The 18617-nt window shown below is 36.0% G+C and overlaps 1 protein-coding gene across 1 annotated transcript in view; it reads right to left on the bottom strand.

Annotated features, from left to right (window-relative positions):
* Positions 1 to 18617, bottom strand: part of HELZ (helicase with zinc finger) — a 138480-nt gene that overhangs the window by 88353 nt on the left and 31510 nt on the right. Inside the window, exons 6-12 of the mRNA XM_004693451.2 lie at positions 16156 to 16280; positions 14495 to 14551; positions 10237 to 10288; positions 8844 to 8919; positions 6403 to 6601; positions 5855 to 5962; positions 4509 to 4806 (exon numbers count right to left, since the gene is read on the bottom strand). Of these exons, the coding sequence (XP_004693508.1) occupies positions 4509 to 4806; positions 5855 to 5962; positions 6403 to 6601; positions 8844 to 8919; positions 10237 to 10288; positions 14495 to 14551; positions 16156 to 16280 (915 nt within the window). The remainder of the gene's footprint in view (positions 1 to 4508; positions 4807 to 5854; positions 5963 to 6402; positions 6602 to 8843; positions 8920 to 10236; positions 10289 to 14494; positions 14552 to 16155; positions 16281 to 18617) is intronic.

The raw sequence follows: 18617 nt of genomic DNA, 5'->3' as shown, positions 1-18617 counted from the left end.
ATGTGTGAGTATATGTATATGTGTGTGTGTGTGTATATATATGTATATATATCACATTATATATATATATAAATGCTGAGCATTTTTAAGTCACACTAAACGTTAATATTGACTTACACTGCTAGAATCAACACAGAGAAATACAACAAATTTTTAAATTTAAATATTTAAATGTAGCTTTCAGGTACTCAAAGCAGAATTCCAAAATATTTTTGGTAAGCACAAATTTCCCATTACTTGAAACTCTAGTATAAAGTGTATATTTTTCTTTTTTTTGTAAGTATCTTTTGCCACAAATTTGTAAAAGATACATCTTTAGGGCCCGCCCTGGCGGCGCAGCGGGTTAAAGCGCAGCACTAAGAAGGTAAAGCCACTTCAGGATGAGTTCAATCGCCACCCCAGAGATGACCCACATGCCACAGCAGACTCTCCTGACCCGCCCACTGCTCCCCTCAGCAGTGTACTTCATCAGTCGGCCTGTTCTGCTCCCCACACTGTCTCTGGTGAAGCCTCTCACCGCCCCTGCACCTCTGGCCTGCACCCTAGTTCTGTATGCATAAATAAATAAATCTGTAAAAAAAAAAATACACCTTTAATCAAAAAAATCATTTTAGTAAGTAGTCTTTCCTTAACCTTCAATCTTACCAATAAGGGAAAAACACTAAAAAAGGCAAAGTTAAAGTTACACGCATTTCATCAGGAATTTGCAGGATTGGCGTATAACTGCTAGAAGTAAAAATTCATTCAGTCTACAAATAGGAAAGATTGGATGTTTAGACATCACGACAATAATGCAAGAAAAAAGAGTAGGGTTTTTTCTTGATACAAATTTGAATTAACTAGAGCAATTAGAATTTTTAGTTCAGTACTGAACAATGAATTAAACAAAGAAATGTCTGCTGAATAACAATTTCGAGTTTCAAAGAGTAATGCACTGAGGTAACAGAGTTCAATGATGCAATTAATTTGACAGACACTGAGCCTTTAATTACAAGCTGCACAGTGATCTCTGAGAGGGAAATAAAGATGCACCATTTCTGAACATATTTGTACATGAACTCCTTACTTATTATTAGTATATCAATTATTGATTCCAGTGGAACACAGTTATAGAAACACTCATAATAGATGATCCAGTACTCTCCAAATTTGTAACTCTGTGGAAGAGAAATACATGTTCTCAACATTCATTTCAGGATAAAAACTTGTTTAAACAACGAACAGTTAATTAAATGGAAGATATTTCCTATTCAAACTCTTATTTCACATCATCATTGTATTTCTTTGTGTGTGCAGATACCAAATTATATAACAATATAATTTATAGTATTATCAGAACTATATTGAGAAATGACAAAGTCCAGAACTACGTCAATTCCCTAATTCCCAACTGCATTTGTTCGTGGAGTGATGTCTTTCCTACTTCTAGGTCAAGGAAGAACAAATTATGAACTAGCTTGTAGCTGGAGGTGAAATTGGCCAGTCTGTCACTTTGTCAACAATTTAACAAAGAGCTTCCTATTCTCCATGCCTCTAAATGTTATCCACACAAGTATTCCAGGAAAAGATAAAATTGAACACTGACATTTTACATTCTTATTGTTTTTATTAAACTGTAATTTCTCATAAACAAATCTTTTGTCCTCAATTTTTTTGCTGACAGGCACTCTGCTATAATAAAAACACTAACTACACTAAGATAGAGGCAGGAAATAAATATTAAACTGTTTGTATCTTGCTTTCATTTCTCCAAAATTGTAGTGGGACTATGTCCACTGAAACAAACACAATAAAAAGCTGAAACTTAACAAAAACATGAAGATATTCAATGACATCTATTTTAAGAAGAGGGAAAATAGCAGACAAAGATAGAATTAAAAATCGGGTAACAGATCAGCTAATTTACGTAATCACCAAATAAGTCAACCAAATGTCATTTAGTTTGCCTAAACCTGGATTTAAGTCTTTTTATATAGAATGTTCAAATTCTCATTTTCTACATGTATACAATGTTCCCTTTACCTCTGCACTTGAAAAATAAATCTTTTTCTATGAAAATGCTAAGTATCGTTCAATTATTTTCTATACTATAGCTTCTAAAAGGTAAAACCTTGTCTAAAGAAAAGTAAGATATCAAACTGCAGAGAAGTCACTGGCAACAAAAGAATATAAAGAATTATAAAAAGGATGGAAGGCATAGCATTGGTTCCAAATGGGATATCATTGTATTAATTCCCTCAACCAGACCCGAAAGAAATACAAAATTTATTACATTTTCAAACTAATATATTAGGAATATCAGAAATGAAACAATTTTTTTCCAGCTACACATTCGAAACGTCAGTGATCTTAAACAACTTCTCTTCTACCCTCTACCATATTCTCTTGCCAAGATGTGTCTGGCACCCTACTCCCCATCATTTTTTTTAACCCTTTCTCTCTCTTCCTACGGTCTTCGTCCTGCCTATAAGCCAGAAACTACCCTGACCATGACTACTGAAAAAAATAACAGCTACTATTTACTGAACGCCTACTGAGTGCCAGATATTGAGCAAGGTTTAGTTCTGGTTCTCACAATAATCCTCTAGAACAGATTATTCCCAGCCCCATTTCATAGATGTCTCTTCACGGAGCCCAGAAATGTTAGGTAATTTGCCCAGTCACAGGTACAATAAATAAGTGGTCAGGATTCAAATTCAATTCTACCTGACCCTGAAGTCTGTTTATTTAAAGTACTTTTTCTTCAACCAGAATAACAATACATATCTGAGGCAAAAGTAGCCCAAGTACTCTCAACCTCTTAAGCCCATGAGGGCACCCTGGTACCCTCATCATCACCATGTCTTTCATTATTAGCTGTTTCAATAGTATTGTTCTCTAATTCTCATGACAGATATTTAATATATTATTAATAAAATAAGCTTTCATTAACAAGTTCAGATTCTTAACAACACAAACTTATTTCTATGGGAAAATTGGAAATGTTATAAATTAATAACATAAAAGCAAATGTCTGAAATCTCACCCACATGTAAGCCAAGACCATCCTTTCAGAGTTGTATATGAGACTAGAATACATGCTGGTCTCTATGGTTTAAATGTCCTTATGATACAAAAAGGGTATTTCCCAGTAGTTCTCAAGTTCTAGTCTCTAAAAGCAACTTACTAGTACGGGGCAGGCAAACCACAGCAGGCAGCGAAATCAAAACCAGTCCTGTTGTTGTTTTTTTTAATAAAATTTTATTGGAACACAGATAACCCCACTTTTACATATTGTCTATGGCTGCTGCTTTCTTATAACAATTCAGAACTGAGTAGCTGCAAGACCGATAATCTGCCCTGCAACACCTAAAATATTTATTATCTGGTCCTTTGCAGGGAAAAAAATGCCAACAAACTCTTATAGTAGAAAATATAATATAAATCACACAGTTAACTTTCCCGATGACCATATCCATTTGGTGACAGGAGTGAACATATTCTGATTCCAACAAATACTGAAGCGATGACAAAAACAAAATACAACAGAATAAAAAGAGGCAAAAAAAGATCAAAGTAAGTAAAAAGAAGTCTGGGTCATAATATTATCAAGTATACAAGAAAGTCATGTCACTTGTTAAATTTTGGTGCAAAACTTGCTTTACCTTTTCTAGCAGCGTCAGAAAGGAGACAAAACCAGTTCTACCTGCTCAATCGTTCCAAACCTAAAATCCCAGCATTCACTAGAGAAAAAAACACTTCTTCGAGGTAATCATAAATGAGATGTGAAAATGAAACTACTCCCCAGCATGATTATTTACAGCCAATACAATAGCACGTTTCATATTAACACTGCTATGTGAAATGGTCATTAAATAAATATTCAGTGTTTGTTAAATAAAGCACTGAAGAGCCAAAGGAAGGTTGGCTACTGTGCCGCTTCACTGTCCCTTTGGACCTTGGCATAAAATTTAAAAATAGGCAAAAATATGGCAGCATACCAAGTAATTTATCACCTTCTGCTGGTGCTTACAGAGCAGACCCTCTGGAAGTACTGTCTGCACAAAACAAATTGTGAAAACTGTATTTAGGACTTTATCACTCAAAAGATAATGTATGGATACTGGCAATGTTAACTGGACAGTCAAACATGGAAACAGGCATCACAGGTACATTCACAATTACCACTATAAAGATATTCCACCCAAAATAATATTAAAAGGACTTATACTATGCCAAAATCATCTTTCTTGGAAAACAGAGCTGGTAGACCAAAACAGACCTGATCATCTACTCCCCCAATTCTGGGGAACCTCAAAGCAAGTTTTGCCTGCTGACTGTATAAAGAGACTGTATAATGTGAACCATTATAATCTCATTACACAGTAAATGAGTCAATTAATTTGGGGTTTTGTCCTTATTATTCTCTCCCTATATGCATGGAATATTAGGGGGTAATACATATCTTTTAATGTTGCTATTATAGCTTTTTCATACATTGTATCAGGGGAAAAAAGTCTAAATATTACCTTCTGTAGAAGCTGCATCAATCATTACTCTCTGCATGAGTACTGGTTCCAATCCAAAGTCGAAAACTATGGTTTGGCGAAAAGTTCCAAATATTTCTGTGTTAAACGCTATCCCGACTTTATACACGTAATGATCTAATCCATTTTGGGCCATCTTTCCTCCTATCCATTCTTGACAGTTTTCTGGGACTTCTTGTGATACCTGGGTAGTACTATCTCCGGCAGATATTGCAATGATACTAAAATGAGGACGATGAGCATCATAAAGCAATGCTACACGATACAGCATTCTTGCAGGCTACAAGGAAGTTAAAATAATTCATTGAGTACAAGGGGGTGAAAAATCCAATTGTAAGTGGGCTCTTCAATGAAAATACTTCCATAAGGGACTCTTATTTTCCATGCTTCTAAGATAATATGTTAAAAATACAATTGTGCTCATTAGCTATTTAAGAAAAAAATAAGAAAATTTTTTAAGAATCAGTTGTCAAAATCACATATTTAATTTGTCATTAATTATACTTCAATAAAGCTAAACGTTGAAAAATGATATAGTTATGCTATACCACGAGCCTCCCTAGTCTTTCTGTGACATGTTCATCTTTCAATGTGGCAAAACCTATCACCTTGTATGACCATCAACTTCCAAGTTTCCATGCCCTTGGCCTAACATGTTCTATCTAGCCTGCAGTAGGAAGTCTTCATTGGAAAGCAGTTACCTCTGAAGGTACTGGATTGAGTTCAAGGCCAAAGCTAGAAGTCTGCAGTTTTCATCCCAAAAGGCAGATGGTACAGTGGAAGAAATGCCTCCAAAAAAGTACACAAAACTTGGCCACTGCACATATTCACAGACATCTTTTACTTTGTTTCAATCTTAAACTTTGAATATTATAACTCAAGATGGGAAGCACTGAAGAAAATGTCTCATATTAAAAACTCATTATTACAGAATTTGTGATGTCATCAAATCAAATATAAAAGCAACTTGTCATTTTAAAATATATTAGAACTGCCAAGTTAAACAATTCAATGTTTTACTAGTTAATTATAAGCCATGAACCCCATCCTATGTTGCAAGCTTGGAAGACATTGTCAAAGACCTCTTAATCAAATAGACAAATAAATAAGCAAGCATCTAAATTACCTCAAAAATCTAAAAGGAAATTGTACCTTTAATGATCAAAATACAGAAATACATGTTAGTACAATATAGGACCTACAATGAAGTGTACTAAGATGAAAACATTTTCGATGCTACTTTAACACGGACTTAAAGGCCAAAAAAAAACTTTAAGAGAAATGAAAAAAAAAAAAATGACTTTCTTTAATTAGCACACAACTCATACCTTACAAGTGAGAGCAAAGGTCCACGTCTGATGAGACTTTTTGGTGTTGACCGTCACTGACAGATCTGGGTTATGCTCTACCTTTACTCCTTCTATACATTCACTAAGCTGGAAATAAAGAGCAATTCATGTCATGTTTTCACTCCCAAAAGTACAAAACTTGTGACATGGTAAATAAATGTCAACAGTAAAGATGGTGAAGCAACTGTTTACAAAGCAAGCCATATGTGTGTGTGTGTGTGTGTGTGTGTATACATATATACACACACACACACAAAATATAGCTAAAGAGACATGAAAAAATTAATCAAAAAAGGTAGCAGTACAAATTTTCTTGAATGAAGATAAGTAATGTAAATCCTGCAAATCTCTAAACAAACGGCTAATCTCTGCTCTTTATTTTAGCAAATGGGTATAGTTTTGCTACTGAAAACATCTGATCAAGAATCAAGTTCTTCATATATAGGATAAGGAAATAAGTGAAAACATAGCACAAAATAAAGTCAAGACTTAAACAAACAAACAAAAGCATAGTTCAGTTTCCTCACCACTTTCTCAGGAGATAATGAATTCATCCACTTTTCTATCAAGGTTTCCATGTAACTGCCTGAGAGCTGTTTATTCTCATTTTGCTGTTTCAATTTTATCAATCGTGACGCATATCTTTTCTGCCATTCTGCTAGTTCTTCCTGGGAATGTGCTGAAGTACACTGGGCACCGTACCTACAGAGGCCTCGCTCTAAAAATCTAAGTGAAATAGGAAAGACTTTTTATCATACGCTTTGTTGGACCATTTAAAAAATAAACTGCCAGCATTTGCTCTCTGCCTCTTCAATAATAAATACAGAACTTCATCTCCATCTCACCATACCATTTTTTGCAGAAGAGGAAGAAGAGGCTTAGAGAACATTTACAACAATTCATCAAAATAGCAGCTCCCCCTATTTCCCACCTCTCTCATGGGAATAAGGAGGTGCTAAGGAAGAACATATTCGAGACTGTATTTCCCCCTCACAGACACTGAAAAGGTAAATTCCTTCAGGATACAGCAACTGTATTAGACGATTCTTCTTCAAGCAGAATTTCTCTAAAGCAACACTGACATCAAGTGGATTAGTTCCTTGAATACAGGTATGCCCTATTTCCCAAATGACATGACCTTAAGAAAATTTTCTATTCACACTGTAACATTTCATTCTGGAAAAATATTAATAGCTCCTTAATTTTTCACATTTTTACTCTTTTCTACATTGCCTATTACTATATTACACTGAAAATAATGGTTATACTTAATCTGCTTGATATTTTAAATAATCAAAGTTTTATTTTAAAAACTCACAATTTATTCAACAGTCAAATTATATCCTTCAATGGGTAAAGTTACACGTTCAAAGAAGAGAGAATTACTATTTTTCAATATTGATAACTGAAAAAATTAAACTGACAGATGATCAAACACATAAAAATGCAAGAATCTGATTTTTTTTTAAGTTTTAAATACCCTGCAAAAGTATGTCTCCAGTCAGTTTTTAAACAATTAAAGAAAAACATTAAGAACTTAATAAAAGACCCTTTGGGAAGAAATTAAACTATAAATAGTAAAACAGAAACATGAAAGATACTATAGATAATTTTTCAACTGGAAAAGTTAAGAAAGATGAAATGAACCATAGCACAATGTAAATTATCAAATGGTTCACCCTATTTAAAAAGATAAGTCGCTTAATGCTTTTCTTGGTCATACAAATAGTATACTTGAAATAGTTTCATTGTCCTGTGCTTCATAAAGAGACATTTGTTTCTTTTAAGTGTGTCTTCATGAAACACATATTTCTTTGCCTTGCTATTAAGTTATTTCACTAAAAATCGGTGGTCTTATCATCTTGTCCAGACTATATATTCTCACATGTCCTTTGTATAGGATTGTGTACTACCTCTCTGACAACAAAGTAACGCCAGGATTTCTAAAATTTTCTAAGTAGTTTCTTTATACCTATCTGAAGTCTTGACTATTCAATCATCAAAACTACATACTGAATTTCCCCCATCATGAAAGACAATCTAAAATCCTACTAGTTACTACTTTTCATAAAAAACTCAGGAGTTTACCTTTTTAAATGTGATTGCAATAATTACACCTTAATACATAGTTATTACATTGTGAAAGGCTAGTCCTTCAAATACAACTTATTCATAAATTCCTTAAGGATTACATGAAGATAATGAATTTTCTTTTTCCTAGGGAAGTTACTGAGATATCTGTACATCTCTTTATCGATATTATGTTCTACTTCCGTTTATATAAATTAATCTTAATTTCAATAACCACAAGTTAGGTAAATTTCATATAAACAAGATGACCAGCAATTAAATCCTTATAATAATAAAACTGGCATATAAGAGACTTGTAAACAAAGTCTTCACCTACATTTAGATCATTTGGTAATTAACAGAAGGCTCGCTGAAGTGGGTATGCCCTTTATCATTTATGACAACAACCATGATAGTTGTTTCAAATAGAAAATAAGCTATTTAATAATCAATCATGACACAACTGCCAATGAACCAGGGGCACTATGCAGTTAGAAATTCTCATAATATAACTTTTGATTCCCAAAATCTTAACTGCAGCAATTGGGGGACTGGTTTTAGGACTCTCCTCTAAAGCTAAATATCTGCTAATACTAAACTCTGCTAATACTCAAGCCTTTTATTATCCATATAAGGGGTTAACCCACCATATCCAAGTGTTAATAACTAGAGGATTCAGCCATCTGATATCTGAGACTGATTGAATGCTGAATGAGGAACCCACCGATCTAAAAAAATCTGCATGAGTGGACCCACAAAGTTCAAACCAGGTTGTTCAAGGATCAACTGTATTACATATTATCATCTTTAAATTTGAGTCATTACTTTTTAAAAAGGAAGGAAAAGTAACTGTCCTTTGCATAAAGACATATTGTTTTTAGAAAATAAACCACCTTACCTTTTACACAAGGTATATTCCTCGCTGCTTGTAATTCCCCTAGGTGGTGGGCGGAAATGCCAACCATTACAAGAGCCTAAAGAGTAATCAGGATATAGTTATGTCATTTGAGGTTACTAGTAATTCTGATACTTTATAAGAAATATTACAAGCAAGCATACCGCACACATCGACCTGGTTCATGTATAAAAGGTCGCGACATACTTGTACCTGCCATAAACATAATCTACCAATCAACTAAATTAAATCAACTAACCACATAAAACTTAGAAAACAGTGGCGAAGCAGCCACCCAGCCTGATCTATCACATCAATAATTCTGACTCTGTCTTAACAAGTGGTGGACATGTTTCTATGCAGCCTTCTGCCTAATCACTCTCAGAGCGTAGCTGGCATGCTTGCTATCTCTTTAGCACCGGACAGGTTTCTCCTAGGAATCTCTTCAGGAATGTGAAAACTACCATATTCTGGAAATAAACTTTGTAAAGCAACTTCCAGTGCTGCACAGTGGTGAGAAGTTCCACTCTACTACCCATGTGCCTCAGCATCGGTCTGCTACATGTTAAGTGCAAAGTCATTCTTTTTATTTAAACCAAACTAAAATTCAAAAAATCGAATCCTGAGATAAGAGCTAAAAAAAAAAAAAAAAAAATTTTCTTCTGACTACAGTGATTCATTTAGAGAAGAGGTTCCAAATCAAATCAAGAAAAAGAAGGCCCAAGATAGAAGACTAGAGCTATAGAAGCTGAGCGATGACAAGTTTTCGAAGACCTTATAGTCATTATCTATTCCTCACAAGTCACTGTACCTCTTCCCTCCTAACAAAAAAAAAGCCAAATTGAGTTTAAATCTTTGGTTCATGCCTGTGTGGTGCTAAGAAAAAGTCTGCACCTTAATAAATGTCAGTCTCATCACCTATAAGACAGACAAGGGCTCTCAGGAGTCCTGTTTGTGAAAGTCATTGCATGCTACACAACATTCAGCAAGCACTCAGTGTGGGAGGGGTCTCTCATGTTCCCCCAGAGCAGAAGAGAGGAGAACACAGACTTTAATAGTGGTATGTACAACATACCTCACAGATCAGAACTTCCAAAAAGTAGTAATTGTACTAGCCTAAGAGAAAGGAAAAAAGCCCTCCTCCTCTACAGAATGAGGATTAAATTTACAACTGTGCAGAAGCAAGAAGATGGAGGTGAATTAGTCATCTACTCACTCCATGCCATCTCTGTGAAAAGGAGCCAGTGAAAAATTGCTTTCACCCACATCTACTTCTTCTTAAAGTTAACTCAAAATATAATGCTTGAAATTGCATCTCTCCTACTAAATCCCTCCCAGTAGTCAATAATAAAGCAAGGCCCAGAACACAGCTAGTCATGCAGCGTTTGGTACTCACCCTCTTCTAAGTCTTCTACATGATACCCAGAAAGGACGTTACTAGTTGCTGTCTGTAATTTTTCAAATAAAAGACATGTTATAGTAAGAAGTAATCAGTTGCTATTGAATGAAACTTTGACATCACCAACATTTTTTTAAAGGTGTATTCTGAATACTTACATTTTTAATGAACATTAGTGTTACAAATTATATATTTTGGTCTTACTCAAATATATTTAAAAGTGGAAAATTAGTATCTGTATGGACCTGATTAAGGAAAATGCTAGATTCTCTACATAAAAATTGCCTGGTAGCAGAAACAGAGAAATCTAACTCCCCAGTCTTGAACACCATCCAACAGTTTGCAGTTCACTCTCCTTTTTTATGACACCTAGAATTTACTGACGAGGGAGGTGCCTTCTCTCTGCATCAAGGGCAACTTATGCTTTGGAGCCCTGAAGCACATCCTGGCCAGCCCCCCTCACTCTGGGAAATGGTCATCCCACTGAAACCCAAAGCTGGGAAGCCACTCACTTTAACTTCCTGGTTTACTTGACCAGCTTGGTGCAGACAAATGCCCATTCTGGCCCTGGAGCTGTCACTGCACCCCGACTTTCAGTTTACAGCCAGCGTGCCAGCCTGGCACTTGATCTTAACTCTAGCAGTTTGCATGCCAGACTGCTGTCCCTCACCAGCCTCCCCACACCCCTACCCTACAGGCTGTCTGGCACTCGACAGGTGCTCTGTAAATGTTTGCCGGAGAGATGATTACCGAAGCACACTATGTCCAAAGAAAATCTAACCCTCCTTCAATGCTCCTTATCTGGAGTGAATGGGCTCACCCTCCTCCACAAGTTTCGGACTGCAGTGCTGAAAGCCATCTCAAAGTCTCCGTCTTCTGTCCGGTTGAGTGTTGTCCCAACCTTACCCAGCCAGGTCTAGAGAGTGTCTCATACGCTCTACGCCGGCTGTCCCTGTGCTGGCGGGGGCCCGCATTACTGCTGTCACCTTGACACCTGCGCCACATCCTTTACCAAGTCACCGCTGGCTCTTTACTTAGCCGCCTTGATCCTCTAACCTCGGTTCCCACACTCCCTCCCCCTTGCTTCCCCCACTCACACCTCCTTTACAGCACTTACAGACCACAAACTGCCTTGGGTGGGTCTAGATCAGCCAAGTGCATCTCAGAACGGCATCTCAGACTCACCCCACTGTATTTCATGGATCTCTCAGCTTTCCGAAGCCCACAGAGCCCTGAACAACACAGGCGCTCAGTAAATGCTGCGCTGGGTCAGGAGAAGACGCTATCGCAAGACACAATCTGGAATGTCTTGTACCACAGAAAGAGCGTCATCAACGCTAATTAGCTATAACTGAACAATCACATCACTATAATTTATATGTAGTTCTTAAATTAGTTTTTAGAAGCTGGAACTCAATCTCTATGTTACTGTTTCTCCACAAAGATACCTCTGATTCTCAAACAACTTACTTTTAAGTTTACAAAGACAACACATCCTTGACTGACTACAAGATTACATAAGTTAACAAATAAATCAGCAGTAACTAGTCACACTACGAAGATTCTATGCTCAACAAAGATGCAATACAGATCTCTTTAAACTCCACAAGCAAGGTCTAAGTACCACAGTCCCTTAGAAGTCCTAAAAACATGAATCCATTTGCAAAGAATAGATATATTTTTTAAAAAAAATTCACAACTAAGGTAAAAAAATTTTAAGTGTCGCCTCTTGAAAACATCAAAATAAATGTACCAAATGTGAAAAAAAAAAAGGAGTAAGGCCAAAATATTTGCTCACAAAACAGAGATACCAGCATTAGTCATTCTTAGGAGGGTTTTGGGGCCGAGGGCCCAGGGTGCTGGAGACCCCCAAAAACTGTGATTGAAATGAGCAGCTTGGTCTAGGCTGAACATGTGGCCACTGTGGCTTTCACGTTCCAGAGTTCTGTATTTGCTGTTTTTATGTTTTTTATAAACACCCTCTTTATATGTGCAGACTCCAAGACAAAAGGGAAATTACAATTAACTTGCGATCATCATCAGTCTTTACTGACGCCTGGAGAGAAAAAACAGCCACGTTTCACATGGTAGAAGTACAGTCAAACCCACTGACTTTCTATTTTAAACATCACTAAAGAATATGCATGTGGGACCAAAAATAGGGGCGACACACTGGACTGCGGTGATGGCACACAGGTGGACTGGTGACGGGAAGCCCACGGGGCTACAACTGCGATGGGAAAAGGCACAAAATGATGTAAAAATAAACTATGATATTAAAAAACACACAGAGAAAACAATACAAAAAGGAGCTTGATTCAAAATATGCAGTCTTCTTTTTCTTAACCAGTCTTTATTCCCATGTCTTTGTCCTCATCCATTAGCGTGTACTAAATAAGAAGCAGCTCAGTCCAGTCTGCAACAAATTGCTGTAACTTCCAAATATATTAAGTGTAATAATTAATAAGGGTGGGTAGCCATTGCTCGTTAGCTTTTCCTAGACGTAATTTTTAAAATTACATTGATTCACTAACCAAAAAGAATACTATTCTGGTTACACAAACAAATCTTAAATCACTTCTTCCAAAAGCCAAGTCACAAAATAAGAGCCGAGTGATACTGGGGTCTTACATGTAACAGGATTATAATTTTTTTAAACACATTTGCGTGATTATTGAATGTAAAACTCGTAATTTAATTAAGGAAACAACAGAGAACAAAACCAAAAATCTTAATTAAGTAAAAGGTCATTTCAATTTATATTCTCATTTCAAAGCCAAAATATTTATAACTGTCACCTTTACTGCTTAAAATTAAAAAGACTACATAATATATAAGAGACAAAAGCTACTTAGAGCTTACTAATGCCCAGGTTCACAGCAAAATTACATAAAACAAAGAAAATAAGGTTTTTAACACCAATAATACTTTTAGCAAAACAAACAGAATCTATATCCAGTTTGTTCATACACAATGAATTTCTTCCTTGCTCACTAGTGTGGGGTTAATCGCCCCAAAAAGGTCAGACAGATTTTTCTAATGTGCCCAGAGCAGGTCTCCTGCCACCTTGGTGTGGGAACTAGAGGCCACTGAAATTACGTAAGAATACAGATTATTTATGTGGGAGCCCAGAGGCTAGGCGAAAGTCCTCTTAAGTCCCACCTAAGTCCTTAGCCCTTCCCCAACTGAAGAAGCATCACCACTTTCCCTTTTATGACCTAGGAGAGTGTAATTACAGGGCCTTATGCAGCTGGAGGCTTATGAGGAAGTATGCCTTCCCTGAGACATAGTCCCCCTTTCCTTGACTGTCATCTGAAGTCTCCCCTCCCTCTTCTCAACATCCGAGAATAACACAGGATAAAGACCCTTGGTTGGCTCCATTATTTGTTAGAGTTTACAACCATATGAATTCTCCAAAAGCATGCCATTAAATTGTGTTGCTGCGAGGGTAGTGTTGTACTGGTTACTCATCCAGCCCCAAAGAGGAATACAGAAATATTTATTTCCTCTGTGCCCAGACACTTGTTTGCTGCTCTGAACATGACCACATTCCGAATGCGAAATAAACTACAGAAGGTCAAGGGTCGTGCTCCAGGTCTCAACACACCCTCCCCCCACTCTCCATGGAACTGGCACCTTCTCAATTCTCAACTCTTTGTCTAACTGTCTCATCCCCTGACCACCCACGTCAGTTAAGGTCCTATCACAGGAAACTTACTATTTTCTCCATATCATTTACTCAGTATGTCTGCAAGAGGAACAGAAACTTGAGACTCACAAAACTATGAGTCTTTTTCATGATGATGTCATCCCTAGCCTATACCTTTTCATGTGTCTTCAAGTCCTTCACCAGACCACATTTCTGTTCACCACTTACCATGATATAAATTCTTCTTCTCTCCTAAACCAACTCCCTAAAAATAGTCCTTACAAAAGACTTGAGGAATGCCTCATTTTTACTGACACCATTTTCTAACAGCCAGATGTTAAAAACTAAAAATTCCCAATCATATTTCTATTTGTTGGCCGGCAACAGGAATTAAGGACAGAAGAGAAGACCCGAGAAGCAGAAACATGAGAAGCAAGTTCCCAAGATGGGGCCAAGCTGGGTTACAGAAGATGATTGGAAAGTTCCACTACATCACCCTTACAGTCTTGCTTTCTTGGTCCACATGCATTGATTTTCCTGTTTTACACAGAACACATACTAGTAACTTAAAACTCTTTCCAGAGAGACCCACTGAAATAGTCTTACCTCTGTTTCTATGAGAAGTGTTTTCAGTCTTGTCAAATCTTTTGTTACCATCCCATTCTGAAAAGGTAGTGAAAAGAGAAAAAACAATTGGCATATTTGCTCTCTGCTAAGGGGACTTATAACTCAGTTTCCCAGCCATCTCTAAGGTAGAGCTATGGGAAAACACTGTTCTCATCTCCTGCCCCCACTACCATCAATGATGCCGATAAAAGTGACCATCTATAAGGAAAGTCAAAAAGGTTAACAGGACAAAATACGGTGTGCCCTGAACCAATGTAATCAACTTGCTAAAGTTTAAAGTAAGTTCAATAAAGTATTCACAATGGCTCCCAGTGATGAGGAAGATGGGTGAAGTGAAGAGAAAGCTCAACTTAAACATTACCTTTGTCACTAAAACTAGTGGGGTTATATTTGTGAAATGATGAATTCAAATAATTTATCCAAGACTCAGATTCACAGTGATCATACCACTTTAAAGATGGCTCATTAGTAATGCAGCTGAAGGAAATTATGCAAAATATTCACTCTACAATAAGTCAAGTTTCACTTGAGATTGAAAAGCAAATTTTTTATTCCTACTTTTAAATTTAAAAACTCAAAAGGTAAAACCATGTGTTATGCTTAACTTTATAGAAAAGTTGCCTAGGGATCGATTTAAATAATAAAGACATATATTCTTTGTCATCTACTGAAAACTAATTAGTTATATAGCTTTGCGATGTTAAAATTAGGTACTGGCTTTAAAATTCATTTCTGAGTTTGGGGAACCAAAAAACATTGTTTAGTCAATTAAACAATTCACTGCACAGGTTACCCTCATAGGTGGCCACTGCATTACACTCAGCAGTACAGTAACTACATTCTTAAATTCTGTTTTTTAAACCAAGTATTTATTTGCAGCAAAACACAACTCTGCTCCAGTTTTTCACAATTCATAAGAATAAATAAGATACAGGGAGCTCTTGCTGTATAGTAAAGTACATGCATGTACTTTCTTGTTTTCATTGTTTTTCATTTTGAGTAAAAAAAAAAATAGCAAATTTTACAAATTACCAAGTGGTAAATAAAAGTTGTAATATAACTTTTTTCTACTTTCTGCAGATTGCCAGCTCTAATGTTCCAAAAGTATTCTTTCAATTATATCAACCAAAAAACATCTAGGAAATTAAGTGCTATACTAAAATATTTTACTCCATAGTCTGAAAATTTTAGCTTCAATAAATGGTAATGAACATTAACCTATACACGTACCATCTTCAAAGATAAAATTACTGGTTAGTTTAGATAAATTTAAAATTTTCACAAATAAATGGTGAATTCTAAAACCCTTTAATATCATATGAACCACTTTAAAACCAAAAATACTTTGTCCCATTAAATTACAACTTGAAAGAAAATCAGTTACCCTTTACTTTCAAGCTCTACAAAGAACTTGCAAGGTTTGTGCATATCTTCATGAACTCCATGAATTCATGAATCCATGTAATCCATGATTAAAAATCAGTTTGAAGAGAAATCAGTTATCTCAAAAAAACTCTGATTTTTGATGGAACTAAGATGAAAAATGCACCAAATGCTTTTTTTCCCCCAAATTTAATTTGCATATGGAATCAAATAAATTGCCTCCATTTTCAGACATTCAAAAGTAGACATCAACATACCAGGGACTCTCCCGTCAGTGACTTGGCAAGAATGCTGGACACAGGTTGGAGCTTTCCTTTCAGTTGCATGCAGCAAAGCACTGCCCGAAAGGCGCCGTCGCCCCTGGCCAGTCCTTCTCCCAGCACTATCATGAAAGAAGGGCCATCATTTAACCATGTGATAGCTACACACACCATTCCTGATCGTATCATTAGCACATAATCCAAGTACAACTCCTTATATGTGAAAAGAGTAACACTGAGAACCACCCAGGGGAAATCAGGGTTTTGATTCCATCCAGGATGGAAGCAAGAAAAAGCAGGGGTCAGTACCTGGTATGCGTAAGCAACTAAAATGAGCTTTTATCAAAACCAGCAAGTTTATAAACTCAACTGTCCACTAGTAATAGAAATGCTACCCCAACTGTCTGCAAGTGTTCACAATTTAATACACTTACATGAGGTACATATTTCCAAAATACAAAATATACTCATTTTTATACCATGTCATTTGAGATGATTTCTCACAGCAATTGCTAACAGCTAAACTAGTAAAACAATCTGTATCCTTTTTACGACTAAGTTCAAGAGTCTATTTTTAGTTTCTACACACTTTAGCTCCTTTTCAAGAAACTAATTTGCTGAGAAAAAAATACATTGGAAATTACATTTTTCTAATTCTAAGAAAACATTTCTTTTTTTGTTTGTTTTTTTAAAGATTTGTTTTTATTTATTTATGCATACAAGAACTGGGGTGTAGCCCAGAAGTACAGGGTGGTGGGGGGCAAAGAGGGAGAGACAGGATTCACCAGAGACAGAGTGGGGAGCATCCACTACTGAGGAGAGCAACCGAGAGGGAGGAGAGGTCTGCTGCGCCAGGTGGGTCAGCCCCATGGCCTGGGGTCGAACTCAGGCCTCAGCAGTGATAGCATGATAGCGCTGAAGCTTAAAACGAGGCCCCGAGGGAGGCCCCCAAAATGCATTTTTTCAGGGACTAGTATAATATACTGCACAAAATGCACACAGATTGTTCCTATATTTTTTGGTTGCACTGAATATACTGTTTTGTGAAATGCTTGATTTTTTTATACACAAATAATAAAATTCTTAATACACACTAATAAACTAATAATACACACTAATAAGATACCTATACACACAAAGTGAATACACAATGCATACATAAAATACCTAATACACACTAATAAAATTCCTATATAAAGTTCACCATAAGTTCATCACTCAACAAATTTTTCACTTAGTGAGTCTTTCCCAATTCTTGTAAATACTTACACGATGCAACAAATGTAAATGTTTATATTCTGCTTTTTCCCCCTTAGCACATTCAATATTTTATAATTAGAATACGTATCATATATTGGTTCTATAATGTTCCATCAAATATATACATCAATTTAACTACTCCCTGCCTAACAAGTCCAAATTTCATCTATTAAAAATAACACTGCATAAACATCTTCATATAGATATACCCTTTATTGAATCAGATTTCTAAACTGAAAATTGCAGTCTCTCTGTATTTAAGGTTTTATTCAATTACTTTCAGTTTGAGCCAACTTGTCTCTCTCCATACAATTGATATCAACTCAACTGTCACTGGATTATTTCAAGTGAACAACTCCAAGAAAGTTTGTTTAAGTGTATCTTGAGCATCTAATAAAATTCCATGCTAAGCCCACATCTCCCTCCAGTCTTACTATTCTTAAAGCTATTCAAATATGACCTGAGACAAGTCATTTTATCTCTCTAACCTTCAGTGTAGTCATCTGCAAAATAAATTTACAGATGTAAATTTGTTGTAAGGATGAAATTATACAATCCAAATAAAATGCTCTGAAGGAAAATGACAACCTGACTGAGTCCTGAAATTCTTCTATTGTTAAAGCCTGTTTCCTCACCTATAAAATGGAGGTGACAGTAGCTACAGTAGCAGTTACCTTAAGGTTCTGGTAAGACTGTGTTAATTATATGAGGACTCTAACATATCTCCTCTAAAAGTTTCCTAAGTGTCACCTTCCCCATCTAAAAATTACAAAGCAGTAGTACTGAGAACTACTAAGAAAATAACCTTTTCAGTAACTGGGGTATTATGAAACTAATTGACTTGAGCTGAAAGTATTTCAGGAGAACAAAAAAAATTCTAGTATTTCAACCTCAAATGATCTTGTCATATTTAAAGAACATGAAATCACATCATATCTTCAAGGATCTTTCATAGATCTTTGGTTTTGTACAAGTTATTTGCTGAATGTCGTTTTGTAAGGATTCTTCCATTACATTGATGTCTAAATGTCTCAATATATGTCAAAGTTATGTTCCCCTTTACTCTTTTTAGACAAGAAGCAATAATGATATTCTTTTTTCCCTTTAAATGCAGTTTAGTTTATCTTAGCGGTTCCCACATGAAGAACTAAGGCAAAGAAACAGTCAACAATTATAGGTAAAAGCTCTCTGGTTACTGT

The sequence above is a fragment of the Condylura cristata genome, unplaced genomic scaffold (assembly GCF_000260355.1).
Source record: "Condylura cristata isolate star-nosed mole 26May11 unplaced genomic scaffold, ConCri1.0 scaffold00038, whole genome shotgun sequence".
Taxonomy (NCBI): Eukaryota; Metazoa; Chordata; class Mammalia; order Eulipotyphla; family Talpidae; genus Condylura; species Condylura cristata.
The sequence above is the reverse complement of the archived record's forward strand: the minus strand, read 5'-3'. Positions and strand labels throughout refer to the sequence as shown.